The sequence below is a fragment of the Sinohyriopsis cumingii genome, chromosome 19 (assembly GCF_028554795.1).
Source record: "Sinohyriopsis cumingii isolate HCF-2022 chromosome 19, ASM2855479v2, whole genome shotgun sequence".
Lineage (NCBI taxonomy): Eukaryota > Metazoa > Mollusca > Bivalvia > Unionida > Unionidae > Sinohyriopsis > Sinohyriopsis cumingii.
The window spans coordinates 22,111,980-22,133,179 of NC_142979.1; the positions used below are offsets into that span (position 1 = coordinate 22,111,980).

At 41.3% G+C, this 21,200-nt stretch overlaps 1 protein-coding gene across 1 annotated transcript in view; it reads right to left on the minus strand.

Moving 5' to 3' along the window:
* Positions 1–21,200, minus strand: part of LOC149775265 (uncharacterized) — a 155,547-nt gene that overhangs the window by 70,457 nt on the left and 63,890 nt on the right. The window contains exons 2-7 of the mRNA XM_089944380.1: positions 10,659–10,770; positions 10,293–10,311; positions 9,683–9,799; positions 3,267–3,399; positions 1,893–1,958; positions 1,136–1,277 (exon numbers count right to left, since the gene is read on the minus strand). Coding sequence (XP_089800506.1) covers positions 1,136–1,277; positions 1,893–1,958; positions 3,267–3,399; positions 9,683–9,799; positions 10,293–10,311; positions 10,659–10,770 — 589 coding nt within the window. The remainder of the gene's footprint in view (positions 1–1,135; positions 1,278–1,892; positions 1,959–3,266; positions 3,400–9,682; positions 9,800–10,292; positions 10,312–10,658; positions 10,771–21,200) is intronic.

A 21,200-nucleotide genomic window follows, 5' to 3' on the forward strand; every position in this document is an offset into this window, starting at 1 on the left:
TTTCTGTCAAATTTTTATAAAGCTTACTACGTATTTTATGTCGATTGCAGATCACAAAAGCAGCAAAGACGGGACTTTGTTTTAGTGTTCCCGTTTCAAAGCCTACCCATATGTATTTCCAAATAAATATTAAAGGAGTGGGGGGGGGGGAGTTTTCATTGTATGTACAATTGTCATGATAACATATAAAAGCATAAATAAGGATATACATTAACACATGCTATATATGATATACATTAACATATGCTATATATGATATACATTAACATATGCTATATATGATATACATTAACATATGCTATATATGACATACATTAACATATGCTATATATGATATACATTAACATATGCTATATATGATATACATCAACATATGCTGTATATGATTTACATTAATATATGATATATATGATATACATTAATATATGATATATATGATATACATTAATATATGCTATATATGATATACATTAACATATGCTATATATGATATACATTAACATATGCTATATATGATATACATTAATATATGATATATGATATACATTAAAATATGCTATATATGATATACATTAACATATGCTATATATGATATACATTAACATATGCTATATATGATATACATTAACATATGCTATATTTGATATACATTAACATATGCTATATATGATATACATTAACATATACTATATATATGATATACATTAACATTCGGTTCCCGGAAATTAAAGACAATGATAAGGTTGCTGAGGTACTCTGCCGACACAGTTAGAAGACGACTGGGACGGAAAAAAATTTCTTTTTTCAGTATTTTGACTGCAAAGAACGTTATTATTGCTCCGTTGTTTGTTTTGTTTTGTTTTGTTTTTTTTTCTGAAATAATTATGGGAAATACCCGCAATTAGACATAGCTGGGTAAAGTTTAAATTATATTTTCTGCTAGTAGTTTTATTTCACAAATTTATTTATTGAGTTACCTTTTTATTTATAAGCCTCGGAATGAGAGATTAGACGGTCTAATATGGGTTTAGGAGGAAAAGAAGTAAACAAGAACGAAGGAATTCTCCATGTTAATAGCAGTCAAAGTTGTATGTTAAACATATCTCAAAAGGATATAAACCATGAAAGCTCGTACCGCCAGCTGCGAAGTCAAATGCCACCAAGGCGCCATGTTTGTGTGCAAGTTTAGCAACGGCCACGGTGTTCGTCATAATTCCAGTAATATTGCTCGCTGCTGACATTGACACCAGCATATGTCGCTCGCGTTCTTTCCAGATCTACGGGAAACACGTGATTTTATTCAGTAAAATGTAGCAAAATAGAACAACAACAATCGTGCTGTAAAATCCGCAATGAAACAAAAGGTGGGTATCCGAATTCATTTTGATCCTGGCATTAAAAAGGTTGTCATCACATACTGCGTAAAAGTCGGTGAAAAACGTAAGAATCTTTTCAAGATAACATGGCAGCGGCCTTGGAGTCAGTCACGCCAATCGGAAATATAACCGCGTCCTCAAAACTTTCAATATACTACTGGAGTCAAGCATACTGAGCCGTTCAACAAAGATGTAAGAGATCGATATATAATCCCTTTACTTACACGAAATGGATTAAAAACATGATGGTCTTTGGATAAAACTAAAAAAGTAATTATTCCATATGATATGGAATTTTCTTAAATTAACACATTTTCTAACTGGAGGAGTTTGCAGAATTGTTTTTTTGGGTCGTTATAACAGATATTTTGCATTAACTACCTAACACGAGTCCTTAGTAACAGAAATCAACAATCATCCGAATAATGTAATTTCTTGTTCATTGGAAATGATTGTGAAGTAGATGAGAACGTGTTCTACGCCGCTAAGGGCGACTAGTGTAAAAAGTAGTATTACCTTCAATTCTGTTTCGAGGTGGTTCAAGTCGAGCGAGCCCTGCTTGATGTCGCGAATACATATTACCTACAACAAAATTAGTGTTCAATATTAGATAAATCGTTCATGAGAGGTCATTCTCCTCAGTAAGTTCCGAGGGGTTATCCAACACCATTTATGGCTACAATGTCTTCCCATGAATTTTCCTTCTTACAAAAGATTTGTCCCCAACATCGATTGTTCAGGAATAACCTAAAATGCCAAGGAATTTGAGTCGCATTCAGGCGCGGGTTCTGCGATTTAAATTTTGTTTTGTGTGTGAATCTCGCTCATGCACCAGTTCAACTTTAGAAAGTTCTTGATAAGGTCTCAGTAATTTTTTGGACGTAAGCCATCTGTTTTTTGTGATCACACTATCTCCGGATAAACGAGTTCTCACCGATTTATTTGATGTTAAAGATACTCTCGATGATTCGAGTGTTGCATGCGTCTAAGGCAGCAGTGGCTGATGTTTCCTTACGAAAGGCTTGCACACAATACGGATAGTGATAGTGAAAGTATTCCTCTCTCTCTCTCTCTCTCTCTCTACACATATCAAAATGCATCCGCTATAGACCCTCTGGTATGCATCTATGCAATTAATGAGTGAGGTGCCATATTGAAATGCATAACGACAAGCTCCAAACAGCAAAAAGGAGACCTCGAGTATCAGCATTTTATATTTATATTTGTGCATGAATCATGGAAATTGTCAGTGGCAATATTTACAAGACCTTTTGATCTGTGTTACCAATATATGTAATACTCTACGGCTAGCGGTGCATATATTTTAGAAACAAAAGTCCTGATTAAATGAAGTAATAAATGTTTTTAAGTATCAATGTTAACTCGCTTTATAATCGCGTTTGTAAATGATCCTTACATCTGTCATTGATTGGTGTTTATTGCAAACAAAATATAAGTGACAATTGAAATTTCATATGCGCATCTGCTACAGAACTCGACTGCAATCTTGCCAAAGCCATACAAAATTTACATTTGAATGTAGAAATAAACAAATTAAAGAACGAAAATAAAGGTAACCTCTCAATGATCAAAATATTTTATTTAAAGATGTTACGCTATGTTGTCTATCAGATACAGCCACTCTGTTATGTTTCTAGATCCTTCCACCTCCACCCCCAACAATGTTAATCCGTACATGAATCGTGTTATAAAAAACACAAATATTATTCTATTTCATACGAATACAACCATTATTTTGATAAAATATTCAAGCTGAAGCATGATATGTACATCGGCTGTACTCGTGGGCAATCCTCATATTACAATGTGACGTAACCATTTTTTCTGATACAGCCCCACTGAAACGCATCAGAGAAATCGAGAATATACCCTTTCCTCGGCAACGCGTGGTTGGTTGATCTTGAGAGCCCCTGCCAGTTTGTGTATGGCGGACGTTACTCCACTTCCAGTGAAGATAACAGTATCGTCTTTTGATGCATTCACGCAACGTTTGATGATTTGCCTGGGAAAAAGTACAAACATGCGGCGAAGTTTTAACTATTATTTCCCCATACTTGAAATGATAGAAAAAGAGACAAATCTGCAGTTTTTAAAATATGAAAATTACGTTCACAGAGTTATTTTAATTTTCAATATTTAGAATACGTTCATAAGTAATGTAGAAACTAACGATATTTTATAGTCTACAAACGACAATAGAGAAAACATGGCAAGAATGAATACATATCATACAAAGCATTATAATTAGATTTCTTCCTCATGTTGTGGCTTTTCTTTTTGTCAGGGTCACTTCAACCCCTTTTTCGTTAATAAATATTTGTATACTAACGATTCTGTTTTTTTGATTTCATGTTTGATCCACTAAATGTATTTTTCACTATTAGGTATGTAAAAGCAGCAAGCTTAGTGATTATATTCGATTTTGTTTCTCCTACAAGTAGGTAGACCAAAGTAAACCACATTAATTCTTATCAATTGAGTATATTATTCATTTTAGGGCGTAAAATGAAATTGATGCAAACAAAAGATTTGTTGTTTTTTTTTTCTTTCATTCATAAGAATTGGATACACATTGGAAGGTCTGTGCTATTAATGAAACAATCGGAAATTCTGTTGAATGATACGTCTCGCCTGCTTCACCTGTACAAGTTCATAATCCACAAACTTGACAAGCAACGAGGAGGGTGAACAGACCACCATTTCAAACCCTCTTTCGCCATTTTCTGCCTCATCTCCTGACTTACAGGCCCAACTCACACTTGAAAACGATGCGGATTAATATTTTTCATTTGGACATAAATTGTTGTAAGGTATATGCAGCTCACGCACACATGGATAGCTAAAGTAAGTTCGCGTTGAAGACGTGGAAATAATGCATGAAATAGCTTCCTACGAAAAATCAAACTATATCGCCCAGTTCGCCACTTTTACAGGCTGGTAGACCACTATATTAAAGAAAGTATTGTCAATCTCAGATCGGTTTGTGCTTTCGCAATAATGCTTGATATGCTGAACTATGATATGATGGCACATGCAAAGGAGGAGTACCCAATTTGTCTTAAATATAGTTATTATAGCATGACTGAAACTACCTTCACGGTGCGTCACCTTAAGTACGAGTTTTGTCCTATTCCACCTCCAACCATTGCGTCATCAGTTTAAAGGCATCATTCCCTTTTCTAATCAAAAAAATCTCCACTAGTAGGCGTAATATTTGATTATGACACAAACATATTTCATTGTATATATTTCAAAATGGACCTATCTAACTATAAACGTGACCACTGCAGGGAAAAGATCATTGCGGGCCGCAGGACACGATTGATTACTGCAAGATGCACCAACAACGGCTAAGATTCCATTACTGTGTATCTACAAATGGGATCCAAAATGAATAAGTGTTTTGTGGAGCGCGTGACAGTGATGATGGTTACAATCAAGCTTGATATTCTCAATGACGTCGACAATACCTACTGCAATAATATCTGCCCATTGTCAGTAGTAAGGTCTTGAGACCGATCTTAAATTTTAAATGCATTGCTCTAAGGGTGTTAGAACACTTGGAAGAGATCATAAGAGGGCAGATACTAACATATTCCTACCGCCATAACCTTCTGCAGGTGTATAAAGGGCGAGTCCACGAAGGAACGCAACTGTTGACGAAATATTAACCTGAAGAAAGCCTCAAGCGAGTGATAATCCTAAAATATTTCTACAACAACGAGAACTGTCGCTGAAGGTTACGGGTGGTCGAGATCATCTACCATGACATACACAAATAGTTTTATGAGGATGATATTTGGGAGGCTGTTTAGCTAGCAACGGCTACTGACCCGAATGTAGTTTTGGCGGGTAGAAGAAATACAAAATGCTGAATCCCAGGTGAGCCGAACAGTTCGTGCAGTCAGATGCTCTTGCATTACAACCCATGGAAAACTGCAGGTACACCGTCACCAACATCAGCGCAGAGAGAGAGAGAGAGAGAGAGAGAGAGAGAGAGAGAGAGAGAGAGAACGATACGGTTTAAACCCCATGTCCGAATCAATTCTGGAGGACGTCCAGCCGGCATGCTTCGAGTTTGCTTTTGATGGGTTCTGGAAGAGCCTGGTGGCAACAACTTGTCAGATAAAGTAAGTCTTTACTTCTCGGCCGATTGTTGTCTTCGCAGCGTCCTTGGCATGGGAGAGTGAGCCCCGTATTTTAAACAGTTTGGCCACTACTGCAAACTGATGACAAGGAGAGCCGAAAAATGTTCTCACAGATGCAGGCTTAGGCCTTCCGGCACCCCAATTGACCTCGCGTAGTTTTCCTGGCCTTTCAGCAAGCCTGGGTACGGTGTTGCCGATGTTTCTGGTAGAGACAATTCTATCATGTACTAAGACGTCTCACAGCTGTGGTATAACCAACCCATGGCGTCGATACTTGAATGTTTGGGCATCCGCTCCATCAGCATGCTGAAACGTTCTTCATCGAGACCATTCGGTTTGAAACCGACTCTACATCACGCTAATCCACCTCCCCGGCTGGACATGGAGTCCGGATAACCCATTCAGTGGCATGTTTTGTAGTTGTGCTGTCCGAGGATGTGGCTGGGATAATCTCCTTGGCGTGTTCTTGCCATAAGGATTTCTCAGATATAGTAAGGTGAACCATTCTACAATGCCCTGAATGAGGATCGTTTTCATCTGGTAGTAAATAAAAAAGGGATAGAAGGTTTGCGCCAACGCAAACAGCTCTGATGTTCTCGTCGAAACGGTTGGCCACAGATGGTAACGAATGCGGTGGCCGCGCATCGTATGGCAATGTTTACTTGATTTTAGCAGATCCTAGTTTCATTGTCTGCGTTTTCTAAACTGCGGTGGTTATAAACCACCTTAGTCCCGACTTGAGTTAAAGTGTATTTTTCGAACACTTTAAGAGGTATGTCGTTCTGGAATCAGATGTTATCATTCACATACATGTCGAGGTTGAGCAACATTTTGTGGATCTTCTCTCTCACACACTCTCTCTCTCTTTCTCTTTCTCTCTCTCTCTCTCTAATTAAATACACATCTAACGCTATATTTCTCGTCGCGATTAAAACGAATTACCTGTGGCAAAATCATGCTCGTGCAAATGTTGTTTCTAATGATGTATACTATATTGACCAGTTTTTAAGTTGGTACCGTGGTTCTAGAATAAGCGATATAGACAGATTCAAGTAATCTCCTGGAAATTTGAACAGACCACGGGGATTTAATGGTTCAGCCCAGCTTGGTAACAACTAATTTTATGTGAAACGTGTATTTGGACAGCCTAGCTAAAGCCTCTACCTTTCCTGATTGGAAAGCCACTACCTAAGGACACTTGAATTAAAAGGCTATTATTCATTTTGTCGAATATCTGCGTAATACAACGCTGCGACTGGGATGGTCAGCATCATAGCTACTGTAACAAAGGCCTTCCGCCCCCATCTTTGGGTTTCATCCGACTTGTGTTTTAGGACGAAGCACGCACATGGCATCACATTTAATCGCTTTAATCAACCTTATGTAGGTCAATGTCAACCTAGATCAGATGAACATAACTTAAATTATTCATGATGGGAAATACATCATCATGCTACAGCTTATTTCTGTGAGTAATGATTCCTGTTGGAACGTGCTTACTGTCTCCTACGGAAAACCACATTGGTTCATCCATGAACTCCCGATAGATTCTTTCGACAAAAAGCACACCAGTTGATATGCTATGGTGTAGAATCACCCTTGAAATTAACAATATGCTCTTGTGCTAGCGCGACGAGAAACGCACGGTGTCTAGGCTTCTTTAGTCCCAATCTACAGTCGCCTAATAGCAATCGCTTCCGTTTGTTCAAAATGCTCTATATCTCAGGCTGCGAGGTTGGTGGGCTTACACCAAAGCATGCGTATGGTTGCTATCTCTGGAATTCAATGCAAGACCTTCAAAACATTGGTGGTATTATACTCAGCTACGCCAATAACAATATTGCAGTCACAGGCGCTGTTTGTTTTTTCGTTGACCTACCCGGGAGATGCATTGACGTTATGTGGGCAGTGCTTTAAACCCTTGTAAATGGGGCCTTAAAGTTACATAATGGCAGTACACCTGTTTCGGCAAATGCTTCACACGAAAGTTTTACAACTATCTTTGCATCTCTGTTGACGGGAAGATACATCATTAAATGTGTTGGGCACAATATCGGCGCACAGCCGACAGCTTTCTTGGCCACTGTGCGCATGTTTGGTTTTCGCATTAAGAGCTGAGGATGAATAGTGGCACGCCCTCCACAGAATATACAGGTGCATCATACACGCAGCGGTGACGGCATTGTCTGTGGGCACCTTTGTAACGAGGATTGTAGTGTCATTAACAGACAAAGCCACATAATTCGTAGTTGACTTTGAGATTATAGCATTGGGATACGCTTTAGATTCTCTGTTTGGAAATTTTATCAACTGGCAACACTTTGTGAAATTTAAATATCAATATTAAGTTCGCGTTTAGGTAGAAACAAAGCTCAACTCAGTCTCAAAGTTGCTACGCGATAGAGTTCAATTTCATCCTCGGTAAAGTCGACAAATATACGTCCATGAAAAGCGAAGTACTGTCTAACACTCATAAGGTATACTCTTCGGTCATAATTGGCGAAGTGGGCAAACTCGAATTAATAGTCGGCGGAAAAGCTGAAGTTCGTGAGACAATCATGAAAACAAAAATCGTTGGATATTTGTAATAGATTGGGAAGGTGGTGGTCCCATATTATGTTTGCATAAAGAGCTAAGTAAAAGAAACAACCTAGGTAAGCCAGAAAGGCTATTGGAATGTGCTGGTCCCATGCATGATTCGCAGTCATTGTCCGTAAGAAAACGAAATTAATTTGGATCATTCTAATACACAGTCAAATGAGCTGCCATGAGTGAAAATGAAGCAACCCAGGCAGCCAGAAGGCGATGCTCCTGTGTATTACTTGCACATAGAGCCAGGTGAACCTAGCGAAATTCACTGTAAAGAAACGAAATGATACACTGACACAATTGGACACTGGGGGGGGGGGCTCATGTTGTGGTCATCCGTGATCTTATTGATCATCTTTTTGTGGTCGCTGAGGATCAGCATACATTTCGGTCGTAAGATGGCCAACGGTGGTAAGGGTGATGATGGGATTAAAGTCGAAAATTGCAAACGATGGCTCAAACTATGGTCCGTTTATCCTGTCGTCTACTTGTCGTAACAGCAAGACAAACAGGTCATTAGAACTACAGTTTACGGGTCATAATAAATGTTATGGCACACATGAAACTGCGTGACTATACTGTGATTTGGAAACTGAGATACATGCAACAAAGACTGTCTGGGGTACTTTGACCAAGAAATCGCGCGCGCGCGCGCGTGTGTGTGTGTGTGTGTGTGTGTGTGTGTGAATGTTATAGCGTAATCTTTCATAAGGCACCATCTTGAGAATATCATTAGGATCGCATTGTACAGCACAAGACTTGACTTTTAATTTACACCTAGTAGATAACATTACTGTACATCAAACAGTTCATTCCAAAGGCATTGGTAGCAAATAGTCTTGATTACGACAGAAGGTAACATGAAAACATCAAAGTGCTCTCTCTCTCTCTCTCTCTCTCTCTCTCTCTCTCTCTTTGCGACTAGTTTTCTAGTTTGACAAATGTGTCACGTGACCATACTACTCATTGTCAAGCTCTAGTTTAGACGGGAAAATGAAAGTCAATGCTCGACCTTTTTAATGTAATTGTCTGTGTTTTATTTTAGACACAATCTTAAACTTACGATTTTTCCACAGTTTGTATCCAAACAAAAAAAAATTGCAAAGTTAAAGTCATGAAAATATATCGAGCAACGCTCCATGAAGTGTTCTCTTTAATTTTAACTGGCAGCATAACAGTAAACAAATGTTTTAAAATCCACGTGGAGTTTAGATGGATGTCTATCGAGTAAATATTATCAATTTACTGTAAGCAAATTTCCTTCTATAGCATACATTTTCCTTTAAAACTACTGCTATCTACTGTTCACGAGACCTCAGCCCTCTCTGGTTTAAATGCAAAGAATAGGAAAGGGAACGCAATATTGTTGATATAGTTCATTCTTGTCGTGTACATCGCTTCTTATATTTCGTCTTACATAAAAGCAGAAAACAGCATCATGTTTACGTTATACCTGCCTTTTCCACTCAGCTATTATGGTAGACTTTCCTTATACCCATGAATAAGACAGTCAAACAAAGAAGTCTATTTTAGTTCAAGAAACAATACCTTGCCTCGGTCCTGTATTTTGTCGTCTGCTTGGCATTTATCCCTGTGATGGAGTGAGTATTAGCATAAAAAGGTAACACATTTTCTCGTATGAAATCTTCTATGAAAGACAACGCCCTGCAATGAAGAATGATGTTACATGCATTCCTTAATAATGCAAATTCTACGCAAGCTTACATTACTGTTCCTTTAGAGTTCTGTTGAAATATGTATTTCAGTTTCTGCATGTCTATTTGATTAAAGATCAAAGAAGAACACACACACACACACACACACACACACACACATATATATATATATATATATATATATATATATATATATATATATATATATATATATATATATATATATATATATATATATATATATATATATATATATATATATATATATACGTGTGTGTGTGTGTGTATGGCGATGCGTTATGAACCAAATACTTCTAGATGCCATTTTTTGCGTGCTGGAAATGAGGATTTGTATAAGAAATTGTAAGATTTTAATACATTAATAAATAGATCTATCTAAAACAGCTCTAATTTAAATGCCCATGGTCACATTCATTATTATCCAAATCTTAGCCATATTTATGGGCTATAATCACAGTTACCTCACAATACCCCATCCCACTAAGTCACAAATAGATTTTGGCACAAAACATGGACATTGAAATAAAAGAACACTGCTATCTCACCTCTGTCTGCGTTGGTTCGAGTCTCAGGCTCGGCTAGCGTGGGTACGTTGGAAAGCCTGCCAGTAGTTTCTCGTGGGTCGGTGGTTCTTCCCTGGGTTTTCCGGGGTTCTTCCTCCACCACTTATACTGGCCGCCATGTATAGCCTATCTTGTGCTCAAAAATGGCGTTAAACCCTAGAACAACAAGAACAACAACAACATACCCCTAGTAAAATTAACGTTAAAGACTGGCTTTAAAAATAGTCGGTTCGGTGTCTATGTTAACGTCAATAAGAGGATCACCTTTTCTAGGCCCGTATGGTCCGTCTGTAATTAGGTCATGGCCGATAACACTGTCCTGTGTTTGCCTTAGTATAGGATGGTCTTCGTATCGAAAGTAGTAAAGTGGGCCACCCTAGCCTCAATGGGAATTATCATAACAGGGACCCCTGGGCCACTCTAGCCTCAGTGGAAAATTAACATGGAGAAAAATCGTGGGCCACCCTAGCCTCAATGGGAATTATCATTACAGGGTTTATGTTAATGTATTCATTAACATAAAGGGCACCGCATTGGTCTTCTTCTTGTCCTTAGGCTGCGTCTCACTGTTGGCACGTAAATCAGCACTCTTTTCAGGCATTCTTGTCTTTCAACGTAGATCCTACGTATCCACAGGCTGGTGTTTGTCCTGTGGACAAGGGTCCACTTGGATCGGACATACATGAGCATGTCCGTCCTAAACATTATGGAAGACACAAGGGTGGATGACTCAACTGTGGTCCACATCTTGAAGCGACGAGAACAGGTGAATCAATGTAGTGAACTGCGCTTATTTATAGGTACAGGAAGGATTGAAACGGATTGAGTTCATTCACCAATCAGAACACGCGTTACAAAATTCAGTCAGCCCGCATCCAATCCGAAGAGAGCAGTTTGTTACGTCACGTGGTCTATATAGATTCGCTAGCGCTTGTGTGCAGTCAATCTATGCGACAGTGATTCAACATGACGGAAACTCAGAAAACGATCCATTGGGGTGCACAAGCAGGGGAGACTGCCCAAGGGAACCCGGACTTACTTTCAGAAGAGGTACATTGGGATTTGTGGATTTTCTTACCTCGCAAGAATTTGTTCCGGAACCTTCGTTACCTTCTTCATTACCGCAAGTGGAGAATTTTAGACAGAGACAGAAAGAAGAATTGGAGAAATTTATGCAACGACAAAAGGAAGCGGAACAAGCTTTTCTCCTACAGCAGCAGCAGCAAGAAGAAGAAGAGGTAAGAAAAAAGCAACAGCAACAACAGCAAGAAGAAGTAGCAGCAAAGAAACAAGAGGGTGAAAATCAAACGGTCACGGTACTGTTGGACATTTTAGCGGAGTTAAGAAGTCTGAAACAAATGTATCAGACTTCTTTATCACGACCGAAGAGAATACGACCTTCCCGAGCTAAACACGTCAACCCTGTGACTAAGCCTACCGTACCACCCTTAGTGATTTCAACTCAATCATCATCATCAACGTTACGCAGTTCAGAAGTAGGCCTTGGCCGTGGCAAAGGCTTAAGGCAGTTAAAGTTGATTGGTTAAACTCACCCCTACACCAAAAAAGGCCCTTTTTAGGGCCACCCACATTTCTCGAAAAGAAATACAATTTCAATTTGCCAATAACTCAAAAAAAACCCCAAAAACAAACAGCCCATTTTACCCCTATAGTACGTGTCTGTGTATGAGTGCGTGAGTGTCCGTTCTTATTTTAAAATGATAACTCAAAGACACTTACCTTATATCATTAATTTATTCTTTTCTCCATTGTTACAATCCAATTCACAATTCACAACATAACACTTTAATTAAACGTTCATTGACTTCTTCTGTCTCCTTGTTTAGTCTCTCTGTTTTTTTTGAATTTTTTCACCGTCACACGCTTTTCCTCTTCTTCCCCCTCACTTTCTTCCCTTCTTCTTTTCTTCTCCTGTTTCTTTTTCGTCAACTGTCTTTTTTCTTCCTCAGAAGAATCCCTCTCTTCCTCTGAAGAATCCCTCTCTTCTTCTGAAGAATCCTTCTTTTCTTCTGACTCCTCTTGTTTCTTTTTTGGGCAATCTGGAGACCAATGTCCTTTTTCTTTACAATAATAACAGGTATCTTGACTTTTGTCTTTTTTAGCCCCTGTTTTTGTTCTTTTTTGACGGTCTGGACACTCTGAAGACCAATGCCCTTACTTCTGACAGATATAGCAAGTATCTTGACTTTTATCTCGAAAGGAAGGAGAGTAGTCCGTCGGCTGGTCTGAAGAGAATTTTCTAATGACCCCTCGCAAAGCTCTGACGAAACGTTCCATCTGGGTAGTCTCTTCCATCGTTGTGCTCGGCTTGAGAGTGAGATGAATAGTGAAAGGACAAGACACACACCCTTTTTATATACGCTGGTTTGCCATGACTATAAATTAGTCTATGGTGTTTAAACTTGAGTCATTTGACGTTTCGCACTCAAGATGAAACGATCCTATTCATTTGAGAAGAAAGAGGAAGAAGAAAGTAAGAGGCAGAAACGTGATCTATCGCCTCGTACCAGGGCTGAAATCTTGGCACAAATTCATGCCAGTGATTTTGAAGAGGACATGAGTGAACCAGAATCCGAACCCTCTAAACCAAGTTCACCACCCTTAGTCAACCCTGAGAATTACTATTCCATTCGAGAGACGGAAAAGCGCTCCTCTAGAAAATTTAGAACCACGGCTTACACCTACACGGTGAAGTTTAAAGATTTCAAGTCCGACGTACCCTTAGAGAAAGCAGAAGGGTTTATCACCGAGATGTGGGATTCTTTGCTCACCGCACTCAAGCGACAATGTCAAGCCAAAGAAGACGATCGCTTGACACTATCCATAGATCACGACGGTTTGAAATCCCCTGTTTGGATCGAGTTAAGCAGACCCGCAGAACTAACCCCTTCCAAAGTCATGGACAAGATTCAACACGTACAACAATCTAATGACCAGTTTGACATCACCGATGGTAAAGCCACACTGAAAATGGCCCACGTCTCTCCTCCTCAAGGGACTGGATGCAAAAAGATGTTATTGGTGGACGACCTTCGCAACACCAAAACAAGTCTCGTCCGAATTAACAACCTTCAAGACCAGATGTGTTTAGCTCGAGCCATCGTGGTGGGACGAACCTATGCCAACATGAACGACACGGTAGAATGGAAAAGAGCCTGGAAAACTATTCGACAATCGGACCGAGCCAAACAACGAAACGAAGCAGAACTCCTGTTGCAACAAGCCGGCCTGTCCAAAGACACGCCCTGTGGCATTCCTGAGATGCAGAAATTGCAAGATGTCCTAGCTCCACTCTACACCTTGAAAGTGCACCCTCAAGAAATGCGCGGACCTCTGTTGCTTCGAGGCCAACATTTTAAGGACGGAAAATACATTCATGTTTATTATCACGATGACCATTTCAATACTATTACCACTATCACCGGATTCCTGGGATAGAGATATTACTGTGAGAAATGTGATTATGGTTATAACAATCGAGAGCAACACAACCATTGTGGATGGAAATGCCCAGGATGTTTGGCCTCTCCACCCTGTCTGAGCGAAGAACCAGTGCCTTGTTTGACTTGTCTGCGCACGTTTGTCAGCCCTACCTGTTACCAACAACATTTGAAAACACAAGGTTCACAGAAGAAATGTGCTTGTCAACTCCTGAGATTGTGCCCTACCTGTGGACAAGGCATACTTACCAATAATGCCAAGGCACACGTATGTCGAGGAAAGAAAAAATGTCACATTTGTCACCACATCGTGGACTTGGAACACCAATGCTACGTGCAAAAATACCAACCCCCACCAGAGAAAGAGGACGGTCACAAGAAGAAAGGCAATTTCATCTTTTTCGATTTCGAATGCATGCAAGAGACTGGCATTCACATTCCTAATTTCTGCGTGGCTCATCGAGCGTGCGAGAAGTGCATTCAAGAACCTATCTTCAGTCATTGCCCTCACTGCAGCAAAATTCCTGGAGGGCGTGAAAAAATCTTTCGAGGACCGAACACGCTAGTCTTAGACCCCATCGACAAGATGTGGAGCCAAGAGGACATCGAACGTTACGGAGATTGTCATCGTCATGCCACAGTGATGGCTCACAATTTCTCCGGATACGATGGACAGTTTCTTCTCAGATACTATACGGAACAAGGCACCGAGCGTCCTAAAGTGACTTTGAACGGAGCCAAAATCATTTTCATGCAAGTGGGACAAGTACAGTTTAAAGATTCGATGAGCTATTTGGCCATGCCTTTGAGCCGAATGCCTAAAACGTTTGGAATGACAGAAATGGCTAAAGGGTACTTTCCACACTTTTTCAATACGGAAGCCAATCAACACGCCGTTCTACCCCATTTACCTGAGGCTCACTATTACGACCCCGACAACATGCGTACCGAACAACGAGAAGCTTTCTACGCTTGGTACCAGGCTCACGCCACGGACCCTTTCGACTTTCAGGAAGAAATGCTAAAGTATTGTCGTTCCGACGTGGACATTTTAAGGCGTTGCTGTGGAAAATTTCGAGAACTGTTCATGGAACACGGAGGGGTCGATCCTTTGAAAGAAGCTTGCACCATTGCCAAAGCGTGTTCCTTAGTGTATCGACAACGATTCATGCCTGAAAACACCGTGGCTGTCATTAGCCCTCAAACGACCCAATTTGTCAAGCGTCAATACTCGGTCAAAGCCCTACGTTGGTTACATTACTTGTGCGACAAGGAAGATAAATGGATTCAGCATGCCCGCAACGGAGGGGGCTAAAAGACCATCCGAACGTATTCGGTCGACGGCTGGGACTTAGAAAACCCCAAGATCGTGTACGAGTTTAACGGTTGCTTATTTCACGGATGTCCCGTCTGCTACCCTGACCGTGACACTAAAAATCAGTTTTTACAACGGACCATGGAAGACCTGTACCAGGACACTTGTCAGCGACGCTTGAAGTTAGAACAGCAAGGATACCAAGTGGTGGAAATGTGGGAACACGAATACGATCACCGTTTGAAAATCGATCCCGAGTTTAAACGTGTCGTGGAAAGTTACCAGTTCATGGACCCGTTGAACCCGAGGGATAGTTTGTACGGAGGAAGGACCAATGCCACCTGTTTGCTGTACCAAGCCGACGAAGAGAAAGGAGAAGAAATCAAATACTTGGATGTGTGTTCGCTGTATCCCTACGTGTGCAAATATTGTCGCTTTCCTGTAGGGCACCCACAATTGTTAACGGAACACATCGACCTGAAAAACATTCGACAATACGAAGGCTTGATCAAGTGCAAAGTTTTGCCTCCCACGAACCTATACCATCCCGTCTTACCTCACCATTGTCAAGGCAAACTGATGTTTCCCTTGTGCCGTACTTGTGCCGAAACGTGCAACCAAGATCAGCCTTGTCAGCACAGCCAGGAAGAACGAGCCTTGACGGGAACCTGGGTCAGCGTAGAATTGTTCAAAGCTCTGGACATGGGATACCAACTGTTAGAAGTGTACGAAATTTGCCACTTTCCCAAGACACAACAGTACCACAAGGGTGATCCCAGTCAGAAAGGCATTTTCGCTGACTACGTGGATGCCTTTTTGAAACTGAAGCAAGAAGCCAGCGGCTATCCTTCCTGGTGTCACACTCCCGAAGACCAAATACAATTCAAAGAGAAATACCGGGAACAAGAAGACATCACTTTAGACCACATCGAGAAAAACGAAGGCAGGCGATCGTTTGCCAAAGTGATGTTAAATTGCTTGTGGGGAAAAATGGCACAACGACCGTGTTTAACCAAGACGGAATATTTGACAGAACCTTCCCGCTACTTCCAGATGATTCACGACAAAACCAAATACATGAAACACGTGGACGTCGTTCGCGAGGATTTAATCTTGGTCAATTACGAAGAAGATCTGGACTTTGTACAAGACGACCCTTTTGGAAATGTCATCATTGCGGATTACGTGACAGCTCATGCTCGCTTAAAATTGTACGAAGCTTTAGAACTGTTAGAAGAACGTGTCCTGTACTTTGACACGGACAGTTGCATCTACATCCATCACCCGATTCAACATCACCCTGACATCGAAGGAGACCGTTTAGGAGCCTGGACAGACGAGCATCCCGACGACAAGATTCTAAGTTTCGTCAGTGGTGGTCCCAAAAATTACGGCTACGAATACCGTGACAAACAAGGAGAAGTGCACACGACGTGCAAAGTGAAAGGACTGACTCTGAATTATCGTACCAGTCGAGTGGTCAACTTTGGGGTATTGAAAGAAGCCTTGCAATCGGGAGAGGATGCAAACTTTAAAGTGACCACTTACCAACCGAACAAGATTGTACGTTTACCCACTCACCACATCGTCAGTCGGCCCTTGGAAAAAGTCTATCAAATCGTGTACCAGAAGCGAGTGCGACTTCCCAATCATTTCACCTTACCTTATGGACACGTCGGTATTGGTCTGTATATAAAAAGGAAACCCTAGGCAAGATCGATAGTACATTGTGACTACCAAGACCAAGCGAACAAGATGAATACTTTGAAAGAGACATCGTTCCAGTTTGGGTATTGTAAAAAAGTTGTATCTTCCTCTAGTGTGACTAATACTGGATGGATAAGACCCAGGCATTGCGACGGAAAATGTCCGGAAGGAAACTGCGATTGTCCATGTGGTTACCATTGTAATTGCGTAACGGAGTTTGCAGCGAGTGCGATTGTGAGCCTTGCGATGGGTACGATGTTGTACGTTGTGACCTGAGCGATGTCGTAAAGCATCATGGGAACTTTAGTATCCCTACCCCTATCATGGAAAGTGATGCTGTGCGTGTCAAACCTGAGGGATGCGAAAGGGATGCCGCTCGTCCTCTTGGACATTTTACTGGGTTTCGTTTTAAAGGGGAATGTTCACCTTCACGTCTACCCCCCTACGGATGTCATCCAGCCCTGAGCAAACTCCTGTTCTTGTCACCCAACCCTCATCGAAACGAACCTGTGAAAGACGAATATTCGTTCCCTGTGCGTTTGTCGGAATACTGCGACTTTGAAAATCGTCTTCAATCGTTCAAAGGAAAATGGCCTAAGTATCTGGGAGGACCGACCCACGAAGAATTAGCCAGAGCCGGATTTTTCTACTTGGGCGAAGGAGATAAAGTCAAGTGCTTCAGTTGCGGTGTGTCACTTCACCACTGGGAACCGCAAGATTCGGCCTACGTAGAACATGCTCGATGGTCACCGAATTGTCATTACTTACCCTTAGTGGGACCGAGACATTGAAGTAACTTACCATGTCGTTGACGAAGAAGAAACCAGATTGGTTAGGAGTCAAATGTTGGACATCACCGAGACCAGTATTTAAACTTCATTTCAAAAACGATATTGAATCATTACCTAAAGAACTACAAGAGAAGATTTACAAAGAAGTTTGGCAGGGGTTTGCCAGAGTGAAATCTCAATGGGTCACTGTAGAACTTTTGTGTCGAGAAATTCACAAGAGGAAAGTGAAAAAAGTCAACCAGTGTGTTAGATTTCTTTGGGTCAAGGGTGCATTCATCCTATTATATCGCTTTAGACCGTTTACATCAAAAGAGTTCAGTGACATTCTTGGACGTTACCCTGAATGGCAGTGGTCAGAAATTACTCACTATGTGGATTACTTTTGCTCTCTATGAGAAGATTGTGAATTGTACGGACTGACCTATTCATGGATACTTTACAAGAGAACATTCGTGCTTTGCCTGTGGAATTGAGAGAATGCATTTACCGAGAGCTGGTCAAAATACAAGTCAAACGTAAAGAACAATTGCATCCGTTACGTCACCAGATCTTTAAGCACTGGTAGCTGAATGGTATAAGAGAACTGATTCGTCAGAAATTGTTTCAGTGGTCAGACCTTGTTCAATACTTCCAGGCCCCCGATGATCCACGTGTTGATCATTTTGGTTACTTCGAGATTCACCTAGAGCAACGCATTGAGGAAGACGAGGTAAAGGATTACCAACATATTTTCCGTGGAATCTACTTAGTGGAAGAGGAAACTTCTAATCGAAATCTGAAGTTCAGGTTACAGTATGCAAGATTTACATTCCCATCTCGAGAACGAACATCACTGGCTAGAAAGTACGTGTATTGCTTCCGAAACAAAGAGACTATAAAAACAGGCTGCCATGCCACGACTTATGTCGTATGTAATCCAACAGATTCCGTGGAAGGAACTCAATGACCATATTCAAACCGTGGATCATTACCATAAATTATTACAAGAACTGTATCCATTCAATTTAGGTCGACAAGTGGTGTGTGTCTTAGTGACTTGTTTTCTGGGATTTCGTTTACCAGCCGATTCTTTGTGGACTCTTTACGATCAGTACTTATCACGTCCATGGCCTTAAATGGTCACGAAAAACTCCTTTTGCTCAAAGCCTTGCGTTTTCATCTGGATACTTCTCGACCTCAACAGGAAAAAAAGATTCGTCAACTTTTAGCTACCCAAGACGTGTATTACGATGTGTGTGTAGCTTGTGATTTACATCCCCATTGGACAGATGTCCGTGCCTGGAAAGAATGGGGTTTTGCGGCTTGGACCCAAGAGGTGGCCCAGTATGCACGAGAGTTATTCAAGGAAAAAAGTTACTTTTCAACCTGTGTTAGTGACGGTGCCAGAAGAACCCGTCACCCAGGACAGGACTGTCGTGGACAGGCCTGAAAGACCCTTTCGGGAGGACACTTGTGTGACCTTACCCCTTACTATAGAACTGGTTAGAACTTTACCCAAAACATGTGGTTGTTGTACAGACACTTGTTTTTATTCCACGTTCATGGTTATCATGTGCCTTTTATTCTTGTACTTAAGCCTTTGGCTTTTATGTATTTTTGTCTTTCGTATTCATGGTTGAAAAAAACATTCAATAAACGTGTTCTGAAAAAGTATATAAACTCTTGTCTTGTTTGTTTTTCGTGTCACAAGTGACATTTCTCACACAATGGCTACCTCTGCTGTCTCTGCTCCCTCTTCCTCTACTGTCAAAGTCATCGACGAACACTTAGATCGTGCCAGTTGGGAGGCTTTGTATCTTCGCCATCCGTTTAACATGCTCATTGCTGGACCTAGCGGTTCAGGCAAAACCGAATTCGTCAAACGTTTGATCGAACATAAACATCATTTGATCGATCGGCCACCTCAACGAATCGTGTGGTGTTACAAAGAGTGGCAATCGGCGTACAACCTCTTGCGAGAAAGTCAAGGCGATTCCATCGTGTTTGTGGAAGGCATTCCTAAAGAAGACGACGGCATCGTCTCTGACTCCCGTCAAACCCATTTGGTCATTTTCGACGACATGTTAGGAGAAGACGAAGAAGAAATTAAACTGTGGTTTACGCGCAAAGGGCATCATCGTAATGCCAGTGTCGTTTACATCACCCAAAATTTGTTTCAACAAAGTAAAGCCCATCGCACCATCAGTCTCAATGCGCATTACGTGCTCTTGTTTAAAAGCCCTCGAGATAAATCGCAAGTGCAAGTCTTAGCCAAACAGTTAGGAACGCCTTGGCTGACTCAGGCATACGACGATGCCACTCAAACGCCACACGCCTATTTACTCGTCGATTTGAAACCTACCACCCCCGAGGATTTGCGATTTCGTACCCACTTGTTTCACCATTGGTGCCAAGACGGAGGGCCTGTCCTGTACACGTCTCCGTCCTCGACTTAATTTCACTCCCCATCAAAAAATCTATAAAAACCTCAGACCCTTTTTCGTCTGTCTCACACAGTGTGAACATGACGTCCCTTCAGTCGCATCTTCCCGTCAAATTGATTCGTGCCTTGTATGGCATCAGTCGAGAAAAAAATCCACAAACACGAGCTCGTGTCTTAGAAGCTAGTCTTAAAGAAGTCTTACGATGGTTCACGGTGACGGCACGTCAATTACTCCAAGGAATCATTCAGATTCCTCATCAAACCAAACGCTTTTTCGATCGAAACAAAGTCGCTTTGGTCCAACTGGCCGATCCCAGCATCGACACTCAAACCAAAAAACAAATCATTTTGAAACCTGGAGGGAGCGGTACTCTAGGAGGCGTCATCATTCGCTCACTCTTAAGATGGGATCCTAATGCCCACAAAGTTATCCCAAAGAAAAATGTCCAACGAAGCCCAAAGAAGAAAAAGACCAAGTCACCAAGGAGAATTTCTCCAGTGGCGGGACCCTACTCTTACCAGACGCCACCCCGGAAAAAGAAAAGAAGCCCCCAGAAAAAGAAACAGAGAAAAAGTCCCCAGAGAAAGAAAAGTCCACAGAAGAAAACTAGTCGCAAGAGAGGTACTTCGGCCAGGACGCAACCTTACACTCGCAAACCACGACCTGCCACGTCGGCGACTGTGTCTCCGGCAGCCTCACGTTTATCCACTTCTCCGTTGATGACACCAGAAACTGAAGAGTACTTGGAGACGTTGATCACACCAAGAACTTCTCCGTTGATGACTCCAAAAAGAACTTCCCCAGTGGCAGGACCCTCCAATTTAGTGGCAGTGGCTGCTGCTCACAAAGTACCTTCTCCCAAAATCAAAGTCCATGAAAGATCGGGCATGTTACAAAGTTTACTGGATTTGTCCAAGCAAGAACTGGCTCGATTTAGTCCGTTGCGTACCCATGCACGACGTGTCATGCCTGTCCTCAAACTGATACGACGTCAAGACAATCAGTGGCGACGCGTTCCAGTATAAAAAAGGTGTGTGACCAAGTCGGGGGTATCAGTGTGATTTTTGGTGCTCCTGAAGACTCAAAGATGTCACCCTCCAGAAAACCCC